This window comes from Cornus florida, unplaced genomic scaffold (assembly GCF_030987335.1).
Source record: "Cornus florida cultivar Cherokee Brave unplaced genomic scaffold, ASM3098733v1 CherokeeBrave_3.0.0_Hap2_Chr06, whole genome shotgun sequence".
Lineage (NCBI taxonomy): Eukaryota > Viridiplantae > Streptophyta > Magnoliopsida > Cornales > Cornaceae > Cornus > Cornus florida.
The window spans coordinates 74,378,833-74,397,199 of record NW_026775576.1 but is presented as its reverse complement, the minus strand read 5'-3'; the positions used below and the strand labels follow the sequence as shown (position 1 = coordinate 74,397,199).

The window sequence follows — 18,367 nt, the reverse complement described above, 5'->3', positions numbered from 1 at the left end:
TATTGCGTTTGGAATTGGTTTTACTGGTAACCATCCTCCCTTATGCTTAATTTGGAGGCCGGCGATCTCATCATCTTGCAGGAGTAATTAATGTTATGGAGCTAGCATCAGAATGTGGACTAACACCAATGACTAAATTATTTATTATGTGAACCCCCACATCTTTATTTATAACAATGTTCTTTATATATATATAGGAATTTTAAATTGTTTTGGTAGAGTCACAGCACAATACATTTCTGTAAAATAGATAACCGGAAGCAGGAAAATAAAACACTGAAATAACTACACATTCTGTGACTTGAGATAGTCGGTGTGAGCTTTACCCTCCATTTTCATAGTCACACTGTGTCTAATGTAATCAACATACTTAACAGTTCTGTACAGTCTAGGGTGATCATCATCTACCACTGCTTCCAGTGGACCAATTTCCACTTCATCGTTTGGCAAAACAAAGGTTGCAACAGAAATTCTTGCCGCCTTCTCATTTGTAACAGCTCTGTGCTCAATGCTTTTATACCTTCCATTGCTCAACGCCTGCATAATCAAGAAGCTCATACATTTACACGGAAAAAAGAAGAAGATTATAAGTTGAACAAAGATTATAAGTTGAACACTTAGTACGTTATACATCCTATCAAATTTTGTTTAGAGGGTACCTCCATAGCGTCGCCTATGTTCACAACTATTGCGTTTGGAATCGGTTTTACTACAACCCATCCTCCCTCATGCTTAATTTGGAGGCCGGAAATGCCATCATCTTGCAGAAGTAAGGTTATGGAGCTCTCATCAGAATGTGGACTAATGCCAATGACTAAATCAGGACTTGAGCAAGTCGGGTAGTAGTTAAGTCGCATTGATTGTTTCATTTCCCCATGATACTCTTGTAGACTCTCTTTTTCCATGCCCATTAATAATGATAAATTGGCAAAGATCTGGTTAGTCAGTGTCTGCATTTCTATGGAGTACTCTTCAACTGCTTCTCTGTCGATCCAGACCCAAAAATAAATAAATAAATAAAAATAAATTGTACTGACATGATATATAATTGTGTTTTTATTGATGGTGTAGGTGTGTTATTAGTCTCTCTCTTTTTATTTATTTATTTTTTTTAAATTGAGTTTTCTCTATATATATTACTCATAAATCCATAACTAATTAATAGAGATTCTTACATATAAATGGTACTAATGACCAATATTTATTATTTGATAGAATCAAAGTTTCATAGTTTTAAAAAAATGAACAGGAAAAAATACAATTTATTTTTACTGAGGTACCACTTTGAAGTACATAGGTATCACTTTTGTGCATGCAGGTTAAGGGTGACAATTGGGTGGATTTGGATTGGTTTGAAGTGGGTTGGGTATGAATGGGTCACTAACCCATTCTCAATCCCCAATAGTGTGTCATAAATGGGTAAGGGTTTAAATGAGCGAATCAAAATGAATCAAAATAGGTTAATTCATTCCAATCCCTTTTTTTACCATCCATGACTAAAAAAAATTAATAATTTGTTCTTATATTAAATTTTTTTTTTTTATTTCAAAAGCATTTCAAATTTTTTTTCTTTAGAAAAAGTCACCGTACAACTTAATCAACAATAATAATTAATTTTTTTATTTCAAGAGTTACAATTTTTTTTTTATTTTATTTTAGGAAAAGTCACTGTACAACTTATTAAAAAAATGAGTTTTGAGCCAGAATTTTAATTAATTGTTGGTCATTTTATACAATAAATCAAAATTTTGAAAGAAGAGTGAAGGGAGACGGAGTTATCGCAGGGGTAAAAAAAAAAAACAAAAAAAAAAAAAGGAAGAAAAGAACCAGGAGGAGAGAGAATGCAAGAAAAAAAGAAAAGAAAAGCAGTGAGGTGAGCAAAAAAAAAAAAAAAAATGGTTTTGCTTGGATGGGTTAAGATGGGTACCATTCTTAACCTATCATTAATCATTGAATTGTACGTGTACCCATTTTTTACTCATTATTATTCATTCACTTAGAGAAAAATAAAAGGGGAAGGAGAGAAAAAAGGGAGGAAAAAAAGAAAAAGATGAAAGAGGAGAGAGACTGAAACGGAAGAGACAGCAATAGAGGAGAAGAAAAGAGGGTTTTGTTTGATTGGGTTAAGATGTGTACAAACTCTTACCCATAATTGACCATAAAATTGTATGAGTACTCACTTTTTATTTATTATTATCCATTCACTTAAATTTGGGTGTCCAAATTAATAATTTAATTTTAGTGGTACCTAATTCATAAAAAGTGGTACTTATATGCACGAAAAGTGATATATTTATGTCCAAAACAAAAGTGGTACCTTAAGCACAAAAAGTAATACCTCCATTCACAAAAAATAGTGCATATGTAAATAAAAGTGGTACTTTAACAAGGATAAATAATGTTTTTTATGTTCACATCAGCATTTTAGTTAATTTTATTTTTTCGTAAGTATAAAACTTTAACTCTATTAAAAAGATAAATATGAGTCATTCATTTACATGTAATGATTCCAAATTGATACTTGTATTATTTGTTTAGAGAGCTAGAGAAGCAAATAAACATACTTGAAACCTGGAATAGAGGTTGGCCAGTACTTCATATTCCTGCAGTTAGTTGGTAATGTCATCAACAAAATCATGTCATTCCAATCCAGTTTTTGCTCATCTGAGACTACATAGATTTGGCCATATCCCTGAAGATCATTTGTTGCCATTGCGTACTTCTTTTTCTCTACCAAAGGGAGATCGAAAAACGCCGTCACAGCATCCTTCATTTTATGCAGCACCTTGTCCGTCACCCCGTGATTTGTTATCTACCAATTAATAATGTCAGATGAGCAAAGATATATATATATACTCAATCAAATTAGAAAGTAAAGAGAAATACCTGGAAGAAACCCCACTCCTTGCAAGCGGAGTCCAATCTTTTTCGCTCATGTTCATCTCCATCAGCAAGCAAAGAGAAATTTATGATTGGGATTTCAGATGAAACTGGATTTGTTTCAGAATGTTGAGGTCTGTTTTCTTGATTTTGTATGTACCTTTCAGGAACACTCACAGAATCATTTCTTACTATTTCTTGGACACTGGGTACAGGTCTAGAGCTTCCCCAACCCCACCCTTTATCATCATCATTCACACCTCCATTTTCTACTTTTGAATCCATTAATTTGTATCCACTGAATACTTTTCACGGCTCTTGGGGTGTAATTTGTACTAAATATTTGAAGGGCAGTTGGTTGTACTCCATCATTAAAGATTTGCTTTGGTAGCATTTTGGATCGAGTTTTGTCTTGTTTGACTTTGTCTGATTATTATATTAAAGAAAAAATTACCACCAACTATGAATTACGAGTAATAAATTGGAGTGCGTCGCTATTCATCATCGATCATTGCAGAAAAATCTGATTCTGGCAATATTTTTCCGTGATCTTGCTCAATAAAAGAGTATTTAAGTAAAATATCTGAGTTGAAATTGGTAGAACAGCTCAGAGTTGGTTCCTTAACTAATATAAAGAAATGGAGATGTCAGATCACAATTATGTGAGGGACCGAAAGAGAGGATCTGGATGAATTAGGAAAAGCAGACTAGCTAGGTGATTGATGGGAATGCAAATCCTTTCGGTGGTCTTGCTCAATAAAAAAATCCTTTCGGTGGTCTTGCTCAATAAAAAATCTCATTTTGCCTAGTCATTTTTATTTTTGTTTTAGTGAGGATGACTACTATGTATAGGGTGTGTTTTAACAAAAATTTAGTAGGAGCCTTATTATAATTTTAGCAAAATTTTAGGTACCTAATATGAAGATCGAAAGAGCACCAATTACTTATATCATCGTTTAGAAACCAAAATAAAATAAAAAAAATGGAGATATTGATATATAGTAGGGTATTTTCAAAATTGACTCGAGGCAATTTAAAGATTTTTTACAAAAATTATAAGTAGTAATTAAATTAAAAAAAATAAATTGGAACAATCATGAAACGAGTGTGGACTCTGAGTAGCATTTCCTAAGAGTTGTATTCTAGTGCCAATCTTGTAGTGTAAAAATATGGTCTAAGTATATCATACACTATAGTATTACTATTTAAATATTATATATAAATATAATGTGTGTATATATATAATTATTATTATAAAATAATAATCTATATATATAATATCTTATAAAATAAAATAAAACAAAATAAAAGAACCTGAAAATAAGTTGAGGCTAGAATTTGATTTTATATCCTTAAGACAAATTCACCCCGCTATGGTGCTAACGGATTCAGTGGTGTCTATCTCCCAGGATACAACAACTTTTACTTCCTTCGGTAGTAGCACTGCAAACCAAAGGAATAGGTGAACCGGCTCGGTGTAGTACTATCTGACTCAAACTTGGACTCAGAGTGACTGACTAAACTTGGACTAGGAGTGACTGACTAAGACTCAAACCCAAAGACAAGGTTTGTACCCACAAACACTTATAGAAAAAGAAAAAGGAGAGAATTCAGAATTAAAGAAAAGGATTCTGAATTGGAGTGCTTTAAACCCAAGGGGGGGTTTATACAGGCCTCATAGTGCCTTTAGGTTTTAATATTTTTTCGATGTGGGATAAACACTTCCCACATTTTGTAAACCCATTTAGGCTTATCAAACACCTTACTTTGGAGCTAATTTCTCATTCACCCGGAAACGGATTTGAGAAAGTAAATATATTACGTTCATCTCCTTGCGAAGAGGAGCGCGCTCGTCTATAGATCCGCAAATAATTCTCAACGGAATCTATTCAAAATCTCATCCAAAGTTTATGATTTTAATGCCCCCATTTCCAAAAATCCCCCACATGAATGGAAATTTGCGTAAATTGCAAATGAAGAAGATACAGACACTAAAGAGAGTACTATTAGAAAGTAACTGCATCGGGATAGATAGCTTTTGGCCTTGAACCTTCCCTAATGTATTACTATCAGATTTACTAGCTAACCAGTGAACGTGATGTCTTGAACTGTTCAGCCATTGATGTAAACCAAGACAATAGCAAACACATAGTTCCTTCCTGCACAAAGTCGATTCTCATGGTTGTGTTCATATGGCCATGAACAACTCCTGGTATTTCATGAGTGCTTTAGAAAACTTAGCCTTAGAAATTCTCATAGAAGCGGTCCCACTTCACACTCTTATAGGTGACTTCTTATTAAGAGTATCCTACTATACCCCACTTGAATTTTTAAGGTATAAGAGTCATTAAAAGCATAGCTTATCCTAATCATCGCTATAGGTAGCATTGTCTCATCATAGAAATGGGTTGAAGATTAAATCTTCCCTGTGCTTCTGGTGAGCCATTCAGAATTTCTGTTGTCACTTTGAACCTAGATCTTGGGATCTCCAATCAACTAGGTTGGGTTTCCATTAAGATGACTCTTTAGCTTTCGGCTTTAATCCCATTCTCCTCGATGAACTATACACTTGCTCTCTTGTGAAACCTTTTGTAAACCGATCCGCTAAATTATCTTTTGATCTAATATAATCGATTGAGATTATCCCACTTGAGAGCAATTGTCTAACAATATTATGTCGTCGATGTATATGTCGAGACTTACCATTATACATATTACTTTATGCCATTCCAATTGCTGATTGATTATCGCAATATATACATATAGAGGGCACAGGTTTAGGCCAATTTAGAATATCTTAAAAAAAAAAAAATTACGAAGCCATTCAACTTCTTCACCAGCTTTATCCAAAGTAATAAATTCAAATTGCATAGTGGATCTGGCAATACAAGTCTGTTTTGAAGATTTCCAAGATATGGCACCTCCTCCAATAGTAAAGACATAGCTACTGGTGGATTTAGAATCCCTCATATCTGATATCCAATTAACATCATTATATCCTTCAAGTACTACTGGATATCTAGAATAATGTAATCCATGACTTATGGTATATCTTAACTAGCTTAGAACCCAGATTATTTAAGTCCAATGGTTCTTTCCTAGATTTCTTGTATATCTACTCAATTTATTAACTAAGTAAGCTATGTCTGGTCGCGTGCAATTCATCAAATACATTAAGCTTCCTATAATGCGAGAATACTCAAGTTGTGATATGTTAGGACCAGTATTTTTCGATAAAAGAAGATTTACATCAATAAGAGTCTTTATACGACTACTATCTTCTTTATTAAAGTTTTCTAATATTTTCTCAATATAGTGAGATTGAGTAAATACTAGACCATCTGATATTCTAGAAATCTTGATTCCTAGTATGACATCAGCTATGCCTAAATCTTTCATATGAAAATTTTTGGTCAACATCTTTTTAGCAGTTTTGATTATACCATCATTCTTGCCCATTATTAGCATATCATCCACATATAGGCACACAATGACATATCCATTTTGAGTGTTTTTCACATTAACACATTTATCACACTCATTATTCTAAAACCATTTGACAACATCACTTTGTCAAATTTTTCATGCCAATGTTTAGGAGCTTGTTTTAATCCATATAAGGATTTTACAAGCTTGCACACCTTCTTTTCTTTTCCTGGAACAATAAAACCTTTAGGTTGTTCCATATAGATTTCCTCTTCTAATTCACCATTCAAGAATGTAGTCTTAACATCCATTTGATGTATTTCTAAATTTTGCAATGCCACAATCGTTAGTAACAATCTAATAGATGTTATTCTTGTGATTAGTGAATATATGTATCAAAATAATCTAAACCTTCTTCTTGCCTGTATCCCTTAGCAACAACCCTAACTTTATATTTATCTATTAAACCATCAGGCTTCATCTTTCTCTTGAAAATCCACTTAAACCCTAAAGGTTTCGTACTAGGAGGAAGATCCACCAACTCCCAAGTATGATTTTGCATGATGGATTCAATTTCACTATTTCTGGTTTCTTTCCATAAAAGAGCTTCAGGAGAAGGCATAGCTTCTTTATAGCTTCGTGGCTTATTCTCTAATATATATGTCAGAAAATCAGGACCAAATGACTTAGACGTTCTAGCTATTTTGCTATGCCTAGGTTCTTCCTTATTTTCATTATCTATAAACTCTTGGTTTATATTCTCTTGTATATTGCTATTAGCAATATCATGATTTCTTTTAAGAGGATTTTTAAAAGGAAATATATCCTCAAAGAAACAAGCATTCCTTGACTCAATAATTGTATTGACGTGGATGTCAGGAATGTTTGATTTATACACAAGGAAACAATACGCACTACTATTCTATGCATAGCCTATGAAAATACCATCAAATGTTTTTGGTCCTATCTTAACTTTTTAAGGAGTAGGAACCACAACCTTAGCTAGACACCCCCACACTTTTGAGAATTTATAGAAATGTTTTTTACCTTTCCATAATTCATAAGTTGTCACATTTGTTTTCTTTTGAGGTATTTTGTTGAGAACATAATTAGCAGAAAGCAAAGCTTACCCCCACAAGTTCTGAGTTAAATCAAAACTTATCAAATAGCATTCATCATTTCTTTTAAAGTACGATTTTTGCGTTCAGCAACACCGTTCTGTTAAGGTGAATAAGGAGTGGTAGTTTGGTGAATAATACCACGTTCTGAGCAAATGTCAGCGAATGGTACTTCGTATTCACCACCTGGTGTGCTTTGTGGTGATGCACCCAAAGCTTGAAAAATGGACTAAGATGAGTGTGGCCAAGTTTTACATTTATAATTTGCCACTACTACCTTTCACTTAAAATATAGTTAGGGCGAGTAGAGATCGTCCCAAGGGATTGGCGGGTCGTATTAGGTTGTGGAATCGAGATTAGGGTTAGTAGGTCGAGTGATCAAAAGATTGGTTGGTGATTGAATTATACTAAGATGCAATTTAAACTAAATAAACAATTAAATGCAATAGAGAGAAAATAAGATAGAGAGAGATCTTGGGGTTTAGAGACCACCATTAAGCATAACTTTTCTACACCCTCAATGAATGATTAATGAGGGGAAAAACATGTATTGCAACAATAGTGTGTGTGTGTGGTTGTTTCAACAAGCATGGATGACTAATTAAGTATATATTATCTAAGCAACATAGTGGATAGCACAATATATCAAACTAAGCCATTAATCATTTCTTTAAGCTCATAATCCAAACACATCACAAGGTTAGAGACATATGCTTCTTGTTTTCATAAGTATGGAACATCAAACAACAAGTATGGATTGTCCTCCCATTTAACATCTAAACTACAACTACACTACAATTAAGCTAATGACGTGAAATTAAACTAATTAAACTAAGGCAGAGGCACAATCCATCAAGAAATGAGTATGAACCATCAAATAAACCACAAGAGCATTCTATTAAGCACTATGTCTTGATAATCTCTAGATCTATAGCATCAATACACATAGACATGCATCAATAACACAAAATCTAGAAACAAACACATGACATCTATTCTAGCATACATAGACATATGGATAGAATAAAATGATCAATTGGAAGTATTAAACCACACAAATCATTGAATAAACAAGATCTATGTATATAAAAATGTCAAAACATATATCACAATACAAATCCCCTAAAAAATACATAAATCAAGATGTAGAAAGCATGTTTAGGGCTAACTCTAGCCCCAAAAGGATGTCTAGACACTCATAGATAATGCCCTCCAACCCTCAAGGGCTAACTCCATGGTATAAATTGCTCATCTTCTTGGTTGATAGAAGAACTCCAAGCTTGTGTGTCTAGCCTCCTCTCTTCTGTTATTCCTTACTAAGAATATGATATGGAAATTGTGTCAAAAGTCTTCCTTCCAAATCTACTCTCAAGAATGGCTCATATTCCTTATATAAGTAGGTTAAAATGTCACACTCAATAGTCCGGGCTCGCACATCAATATTCCTCCAATGATTGCACCATGAGCTAACCTTTAATGAGTTGGATTTTGTCTTTTTTCGGGCTTGAGGAAGTTCGATCGATCAAATTTGTGGTGAGATCGATCGAACATGGCTGAGATATATAAAACTTTGGCTAGATCGATCCTCTATGGCGGTGCCTTTTTGGATAAGGGCAGATCTGAGATATTTTGGGGAATAAGACAAAAGTGGTAAGTAGGGTGGTACAATAAGATAAAATGGAATCTTTTCGTTCGATCTGAGAATTGTTGGATTGATCGAACTTTATGGGATCTTTGGATAAGGACAAAAGAGCTTGGATCCATCCTGAAATGCTAAAATCAATCAAATTTAGATCGATCAAATATTTCCTGAGATCGATCGAACTTGCTGAATTTCCACCACTTGCTTCATTTTGCTCCCACTTTGCTCCTTTCTTTAATTCATCTCAAGATTGCTTCAATTATGCTCTTATTTAGCTAAGTTAGCTTATTTTGGGGATAAGCACCTAAAAAGGGCAATAACACGAAATTATTCTAAAACGAAAAAATAAGATAGATAAAGGTGCTAGAATACCTAAGCTTAAGAGGTTTAAATGTGCACTTTTCAGCGCTCATCATACCCCCAAACTTAAATATTGCTAGTCCCTAGTAATGAACTACAAAGTAAGGAAATGAAATGAACAACTATTCAACTATGAACTAGCAAGCAATAAATGGATAACGGCACTTTCGTAGGGAACACGATTACATTTAGCATAGGCAACAAGCCTTTTAAACCCCTAGGTTACCCCTAGAAGACAAGTGAAGTCTCGTGAACATTTCTAGAAATGATACCCATAAACATTAAGCTCAATATCACAAAAGAGGTACCAATATTGCAAACAATCATTGGGAGAAAACTACCTCAAGTATGCAATTTTTTAACCAATTTTAAGCAATTTTTCTTTTTGCATTTTGTTCACAACAATGTGATGAGCACTGAAAAGTGCGCATTTAAACCCCTTAAGCTTAGATATTCTAGGACCTTTATCTATCTTACTTTCCCGTTTTAGACTAATTTCGTGTTATTACCCTTTTTAGGTGCTTATCCCTAAAATAAGCTAACTCAGCTAAATAAGAGAATAATTGAAACAATCTTGAGATGAATCAAAGAAAGGAGCAAAGAGGGAGCAAAAGGAAGCAAGTGATGGAAATTCAGCAAATTCGATCGATCTCAGGAAATATTTGATCGATCCAACTTTAATCGATTTCAGCATTTCAAGATGGATCCAAGCTCTTTTGTCCTTATCCAAAGATCCCACAAAGTTCGATCGATCCAATAATTCTCAGATCGATCGAAAAGATTCCATCTTATCCTATTGTACCACCTTACCTACCACTTTTATCTCATTCCCCAAAATATCTCAGATCTGTCCTTATCCAAAAAGGCGCAACCATAGAGGATCGATCCAGCCAAAGTTTAATAGATCTCAGCGATGTTCGATCGATCTCACCACAAGTTCGATTGGTCGAACTTCTTCAAGCCCCGAAAAAAGACAAAATTCAGCTCATTAAAGGTTGGCTCATGGTGCAATCATTGGAGGAATATTGATGTACGAGCCCAGACTATTGAGTGTGACATTTTAACCTACCTATATAAAGAATATGAACTATTCTTGAGAGTAGATTTGGAAGGAAGACTTTTAACACAATTTCCATATCATATTCTTAGTAAGGAAGAAAAGAAGAGAGGAGGCTAGATGTGATACCCCTCGGATCCGAGACACGGGTTGATCAGGCCCAGGCCCAAACCCGAGGGAATATCAAACAATTAATATGTTATAGTGAACATGGAATACAAAATGAATTAAGAAATGAAAGTTTAAAGCTGGAAAGAAACTAAAAGATAATCCTTAAATAATTAAATACTTAAAGTTGATAAACCAAATATCCATAATTTGAACAACTCGGGAATCCATCTCTAGTGGACCCCTAATAAAAATCTCACACTAAATGAAAGTAAAAGGAAAGATAAAACCCAAATCCAAGATCTGGAAAGAAATCCTACATCGTCGGTAGAATGGAAGATCGTCTCTGCACAGCACGAACAAGCTCAAGCCTGGAACTGACGTACACCTGAAAAATAGGAGTGGGTCAGGCCCACGAACAAGTTCTATCCTACTACAATCCAAGCAGAGACTCGATACGCATGTACATACTAAATAATTCAACAATAACTAATAATCCGTACATAAATATATCCACACTACTGGACTCTCGCTAGGCCATGAAGGGGGTCTTAACTTGGATAGAAGGCATCACACAATACGCACCTGAGTGGGTATGGGTACCTAAACCTAAACAGGGTATACCTCAACCTTCACAGTCAGCTACACATCCAACTGCATATACGCACCCTAACCGTTGACACTGAGACTCAAGCTCATGACACGGTAACATAAAAATATATCTACACTCCGTTTCTATCCATCCACAAGAAATCCAGTAAGTCACTCGGCGTATTCAACCGTACCGACTTATATATATAAGGAGGATTGTATTTTATAACCCGTGCCCTTACTCCAAAATAGGTAGGACTTAGCAATTTGAGCTAATCCAAACCTAGTATGTCACCGTCCCATACCGGTACATACAATCCAATCCGTCCAATAGTTGATAAAGCATCGATAATTATAACAACAATATCAACAATTCCATACTAAACATAATAGAATGCATTAGCAACCATTCTTAAAAATACCCATAATTGATTCACATTGAAAATATAAATATCAATGTCAACTACTCCTTACTATGCATATTGAAATAGATAATCAACATGCTTATTTACATTCACAGTTGATAAAATAATGACCATATAAATGTCAATACCAACAGTTCCAAACTAAACATGTTAGAACAGATTAACCAACATGCTTAAGTAAGCCAATTCAGAATCCACAATTTGATCATACAGGGCTTTATTTGTAATTATGACCTATTCCCAATTTCCATAGAATTAACAGAGCCTAAATAGATATTTTCCCACTCAAATCTATAGCATGCAAAATAAATATAAGTAATCTATTATACTTATAGTTTCCTGTCCAACAACTTAACGCACTAACCGTTAAATTTAATCATCAACTAATTTTCAGTGAAATATAAATTTTTAGCATAATTTCTATTTCCATGAACATATAATTTGAGTGGACAAGCTCTCACAGAAAATTTCTAATATAATTAAGAAATTAGAAACTCCAAATCCACACAGTCTACAAGACATTCGTAATTAACTCCATGTAATCCTAATGATTAACGCTTTGTGTCCAATTCTATGTTAATCTGGTCTTTGCATATTTATGTTTACCCTAGACCACTCCTAAACCACCCATTACAGTATTCATTCTCCAATAAAACACATTAAAACAATCACTAGGAAGCCTAATCACTGAAAAATTGGAAAAACAACCAACAGAATCAAAAACTCACGAATAAACAACCTGGAGCCGGCTCCAGAATATTGGAGCCGCCTCCAATGGCCCTGGAACTGGCTCCTAGACCATTGGAGCCGCCTCCAGTCCAAGGGGAGCCGGCTCCAATCCAATAGGAGCCGGCTCTCTCCCTCCTCTTCTTCGTGTTCTCCTCTCCGGTCGCCGTTTACGCCTCCGACACTTCACAGTAGAGGTTTTCAGAGAGTTTCACTTAATCCTAGAAGATTCCAATCCTTAACTCAGTCCTTATTATGCTACTAATATGGATTAAACCAAGAATTAAATAAGAAAGTTCAAAGTTAAACCGTTTACAATTTTTAAACCACATTCAGTTTCAGTTACACTCTAAGCATGAAACAGATAACGTTTTTTATTTTTAAACATGTAATTCATCCTGGAACCATTGAGTATGCAAAGAACACGAGTATAAGGGAGAGAGTAAGGTTAGAACTTGCCTTTGAGATCTTTGTCCAAAAATCTCTACGCCGTCTCTAAAGGTCCGATGAAAAACCAACGTGAACCCTCTCTGTTCTTCCTTTGTCTCCACAGTCGTATAGGTTTTGTTATGTTTCTCAAACCCTAACCAAACATCTAACTTATATTTATAGGATTTTACTAAACCCTAAGCCCCAACTGAAAACCTAACCGGCCCATCCAACATACTGAGAAACCTACGAGGGCATACAAACTGATTAAAAGTAAAACCCTACTTATTAAATCAAGACACTTACCCATTTAAATTTACAATAAAGAATTAAATATAACACAATTTACAATTAAACACATCATTAATGTAAATAAATCCAATAAATTAATTAAACCCAAAGAAAACAAATAAACCAACTAATTAATTCAAATAACACAAATAAGGCAAGGAAATCAAATAATTAAAAAAACCCAATTAAAACATATTAAAACAGAATTCAAAACAATTAATGAACCAACCAACCGATAAGCGACAGCTCCAACGCGATCCGTAATCATGAATGGACCGATAAACCGCGGAGACAACTTCTCTTTCTTCCCAAAACGCATAACACCCTTCATAGGAGATACTTTAAGAAGAACTTGATCCCCAACCTGAAACTCCAAAGCACGAGTGCGACGATCAGCATAGCTCTTCTACCTTCTTTGGGCAGTACGCATGCGATCTCGAATAAGAGCAATCTTTTCAGAGGTATCCTTGATGAACTCAGGACCTAAGAATCGATTCTCTCCAACCTCCATCCAACAAACAGGTGATCGACACGGTCGACCGTATAACGCCTCAAAAGGTGCCATCCCAATAGTCTTCTGGAAACTATTGTTATAAGCAAACTCCACAAGTGGCAAATATTCTTCCCAGTGGCCCTTGAAATCCAGAGCACACGACCGAAGCATATCTTCCATAATCTGGTTCACCCTCTCAGTCTGTCCGTCAGTCTGAGGATGATAAGCAGTACTAAGGTGTAACTCCGTACCTAAAGCCTGCTGAAAACTCTTCCAAAATCCAGATACAAAGCTCGAATCCCTTTCCGATATAATAGAAAATAGAATGCCATGTAGCTTCACAATCTCTGAAATATAAAGCCTCGCCAACTGCTCCGAAGTGTAGTCAGTGCAAATAGGCAAGAAATGAGCTGACTTGGTCAACCTATCCACAATGACCCATATGGAATTATGCCCCTTGAAAGAATTTGGCAACCCTTCCACAAAATCCATAGATATGCTCTCCCATTTCCACTCTGGAATTGGTAGTGACTGTAGAGCTCCTGGCAGCCTCTGATGATCAATCTTAACCATCTGACAAGTACTACACTGAGAAACAAAAAGAGCAATGTCCCTCTTCATACCTGCCCACCAAAACTGCCGCTTCATATCTTGATACATCTTATCGCCTCCTGGATGAACAGAGAACTCAGAGTGATGAGTCTCAGTCATCACATCCTTCCTCAAATTATCAGCAGAAGGTACCACTAGCCGTCCCTTGTACCTTAAACCTCCATCAGCCCCAACATAGTAGAATGGAACCTCTCCGGAAGCTATCTCTGTGACCTTGTCGACACATTGCTGATCAGTGAGTTGTGCTTGTAAAACCTTGCGAATGATGGAAGGTGTAACCACCATGCAAGCCATAAAAGCATCTGACAACTCATCTACATTCTTCAAAGCATTCCACTCAGTAGTGAATAGAGCAGAAAGACTACCAACAGGTCGGCGACTGAGTGCATCCGCCACCACATTCGCTTTCCCTGGATGGTACTGTATAGAAAAATGATAGTCTTTTACAAACTCCAACCATCTGCGCTGTCTCATATTCAGCTCCCGCTGAGTGAACAAGTACTGCAGACTCTTGTGATCACTGAATAATCTGAAAGACTCACCCAACAGATAATGCCTCCAAATACGCAAGGCAAAGACCACTGCTGCCAATTCCAAATCATGTGTCGGATAATTAAGCTCATGAGGCTTAAGTTTCCGAGATCCATAAGAAATCGGTCGCTCCTCCAGCATCAATACACATCCAAGACCCTGCAACGATGCATCCGTGTAAACAAGATACTCTATCCCGCTCTGCGGAGTAGCCAGAACCGGTGCAGAAGTCAGCTTCCTTTTCAGCTCATCAAAAGCTCGCTGACAGTGTTCATCCCACACGAACTGTACACCCTTCTTGCTCAGATGAGTGAGTGGTCCTGCTATCTTGGAGAACCCCTGGATGAATCTCCTGTAATATCCTGCCAGACCGAGAAAACTCCGAATCTCTGTAGGTGATGTAGGCTGTCCCCACTCAACCACCGCCGAAACCTTGGCCGGATCCACTGCGATCCCCTTTTCTGACACCACGTGACCCAGAAATTTCACCTCCCGCTGCCAAAATTCACACTTCTCAAACTTGGCATATAACTGGTGTTCACGAAGCGTCTGCAAGACTGCAAAGATGTCTAGCATGATCGTCCTCCGACCGAGAATAGATCAAGATGTCATCAATAAAGACAATAACAAACTGATCCAAATAAGCCCGGAAGACTCTATTCATTAAGTCCATGAACACTGCAGGTGCATTAGTCGTCCCAAACGGCATAACACGAAACTCATAAGAACCATATCCCGTAAGAAACGCTGTCTTAGGAACATCCTGCTCCCTAACCCTCAGCTGATGATACCCAGAACGCAGATCAATCTTGGAGAAATATATGGCTCCCCTTAACTGATCAAACAAGTCATCAATCCTGGGCAAAGGATACTTGTTACGAATCGTAACCTTGTTCAACTCCCTGTAATCTATACACAGACGAAGCGAACCATCCTTCTTCTTCACAAACAGAACTGGTGCTCCCCAAGGTGATGTACTCCTACGAATAAAACCCTGGCTGAGTAACTGCTGAATCTGATCCCTCAGCTCTCTCATCTCTACCGGTGCCATCCTATAGGGGGCCCTAGCAATAGGCACAGTGCCTGGAGCTAAGTCTATCACAAAATTGATCTCGCGACTAGGTGGCAACCCTGAAATCTCCTGAAATACATCCGGGAAATCCTGTACAATTGGTATGTTATCCAATGACACAGTAATCCCCTCATCCTTTTCCTCCTCCACATGGAACAAATAGGTGCTACCGCCTCCTTTAGAACGTGGCATAGCTACTACGTACATATCCTGACCAGGTATGGTAAAAATAATAGATCTATCAAAACAATCAATTTGTTATGGTAGTGAGACAACCAATCCATCCCAAGTATCACGTCATAAGTGTGCATGTCCAGGACCAATAGATTGGCTAGAAATCTGAGTTTGCCAATATCTAGTGTCACAGGCCCATCACTCTCATGTATAATAGCTGTATCACCCAATGGTGTAGAAATACCCTGAGGTCTAGTGCATACCCTCGTCCTCATCCCAGATAAAGCAACAAAAGTCCTAGCTACAAATGAGTGTGTAGCACCCGTATCAAATAAAACACGTCCATGTAAACCATGAATAGGAAACTTACCCTCAATAGTCTGAGGTGCCTAAACATCCTGTGGCTTGGGGGGATACACCCTGCCATAATGCAACTGCTGTGGCGCCTGTCCCTGAGTTTGCGGCGGTGTCGGTAAAGCCAAATGTGTCTGTCCCTGAATCCGTGGAACCTGTGGAGCTGGTAGAGGCACTGGCGCCCTCTGTCCCTGCGGCACATACTGTCTCTGTCCCTGTCCCTGTCCTGCTTTAGGACACTGCCTAGTGGTATGACCATACTCTCCACAAGTGTAACAACTACCCTGGAAAGTACCAAATGGCCCCCTCTGTCGATTAGCCTGTGGCTGACCCTGTCCTGCCTGTGGTCCCCCATTCTGTTGCCTCTGAATGGTTGCCCCATTCCGATGAGCATCTGAACCACCCTTGTGCTTCTTCCAAGGCTGTTGCCCTTGGAACTTGCCTTTGTCATTCTGCCGGTGACCATTGCCATTCCCCTTTTCAGCTGACTGATTAGTAGAGTCTTTATCTCCCCACTTCTCACCACGAGCCTGTCTGATGTCCACAGTCAACTGATACTGTTGTAGAGCGGCGTCTACCACCTGAGCATAGGTAGTATAGGCTGGACTACCTGTAATAGCTCTCTTGATAGACCACATCAGTCCCTTGACAAAACTATTACGCTTCTTCTCCTCTGTATCCACCTCCTCCGGTGCAAAGAGAGACAAGCGTATGAACTGCTGCTCATACTCCGCCACTGTCATGTTTCCCTGCTGCAGACTTAGAAACTCGGTCTTCATAGCTGCCCTGACTGCATAAGGAAAATATTTCTCATCAAAGCGAGCACTGAACTTATCATAAGACAATGTCATCCTCTCCTCTGAGGTGGTACCTGACTCCCACCACTGTAATGCATCCCCAACTAGCTTAAAAGTAGCAAGCATCTGCTTCTGAACCTCCGTGCATTGAACCAAACGAAGATGACGTTCAATGTCCTGTTTCCACTGGTGAGCTTCTCTCGCATCGGTTGAGCCTGAGAACACAGGTGGACTCCCCTTTGTAAAAGAGCTCCTAGCCTTTCCCCAAGAATCCGTCTGAACCACTGGTGCTGGTACAGGTGCCGGCTGTACCTGTGGCTAATTCCGAAGTGCAGCTGTTACCCCAGCCTCTATAGCCCGAGCAACGAGGTCATTGAGGTGAGGAGGAATCTCTGGATCTCTGACCTGGTCCAGAGTCTGTTGAACATTCTCCTGTTCCTCCTGAAACTGATCCATGTCATCTTGAAACCCAAGCATTTGCTGCTCTTCCTCCATTTGCTGACGCCGTAGGAGATATTGTTACCTACGTGCCGTTCTCCTTTCCTTCCTAGTTCCTTACATGTTCTGTCCATTTCTAGCGTTAACCATCTGTTAACACGAAAAGACAGACGTCAGTACCCTTTCTATACGAACCATAAGGAATACAATGAATCCTAACTTAAGCTCTATTCAAGAGAAAACGCTACGCGGAAGACTTAATACAAAAACATCCTAGAGACACTTAAACCTGGAGTGCTCTGATACCAACTGTGATACCCCCTAATTTCAGAACACGGGTTGATCAAGTCCGCGTACAAAATTAGGGAATATCAAAACAATTAAAGTATTTAAACAAGCACGGATTACAAAATGAAATAAAGAATAAAATAAAACGCTGAAGAAATCCAATTAATAGTAAATCCATTAATAACTTCCAAATGGTTACAACTCGGGAATCCCGTAACTCAAGGACCCCTTAACCAAAAGTTACTATTTAGAATTTCAACCAAATAAATAGTAATATCAACTGAAACAAAACTAATATCCTACTTTTAAATAAATAGAAGGAATGGATAAGTCCTCCAGCAGCGGATCCTCAACCTTGAGACTTGACCTTCTAACAACCTGAAAAATAAATCGCGGGTTAAACCTTACGAGCAAGTTCTCTCTACCAAGCCTCTGAAAACCAATAAACAGATCATCTTTACCAAAACCATCCCTAATTAAGCTTTAACTTTAACATATGATGCTACAAATATATATAAATACTTATATATATAGTACAAGAATCCTATCTGTTAA

General features: G+C 37.3%; 1 protein-coding gene across 1 annotated transcript; it reads right to left on the bottom strand.

Annotated features, from left to right (window-relative positions):
* Positions 1–285: 285 nt before the first annotated feature.
* On the bottom strand, positions 286–3,165 carry LOC132314351 (protein SRG1-like). Its single transcript, XM_059813226.1, has 4 exons — positions 2,887–3,165; positions 2,565–2,812; positions 660–984; positions 286–537 (listed from the first exon to the last, which is right to left on the bottom strand). The coding sequence occupies exons 1-4, from the start codon at positions 3,163–3,165 to the stop codon at positions 286–288; spliced, it is 1,104 nt and encodes a 367-aa protein (XP_059669209.1).
* Between the last annotated feature and the right edge of the window lie 15,202 nt (positions 3,166–18,367).

Excerpts from the sequence above, each read along its gene's own strand:
- LOC132314351 (XM_059813226.1), bottom strand. The coding sequence starts at position 3,165 with ATGGATTCAAAAGTAGAAAATGGAGGTGTGAATGATGATGATAAAGGG. Across the intron at positions 985-2,564 it reads ACCTCTATTCCAGGTTTCAA|AGAAGCAGTTGAAGAGTACT; the intron begins GTATGTTTATTT and ends CTGGATCGACAG. Across the intron at positions 538-659 it reads ACATAGGCGACGCTATGGAG|GCGTTGAGCAATGGAAGGTA; the intron begins GTACCCTCTAAA and ends TTGATTATGCAG.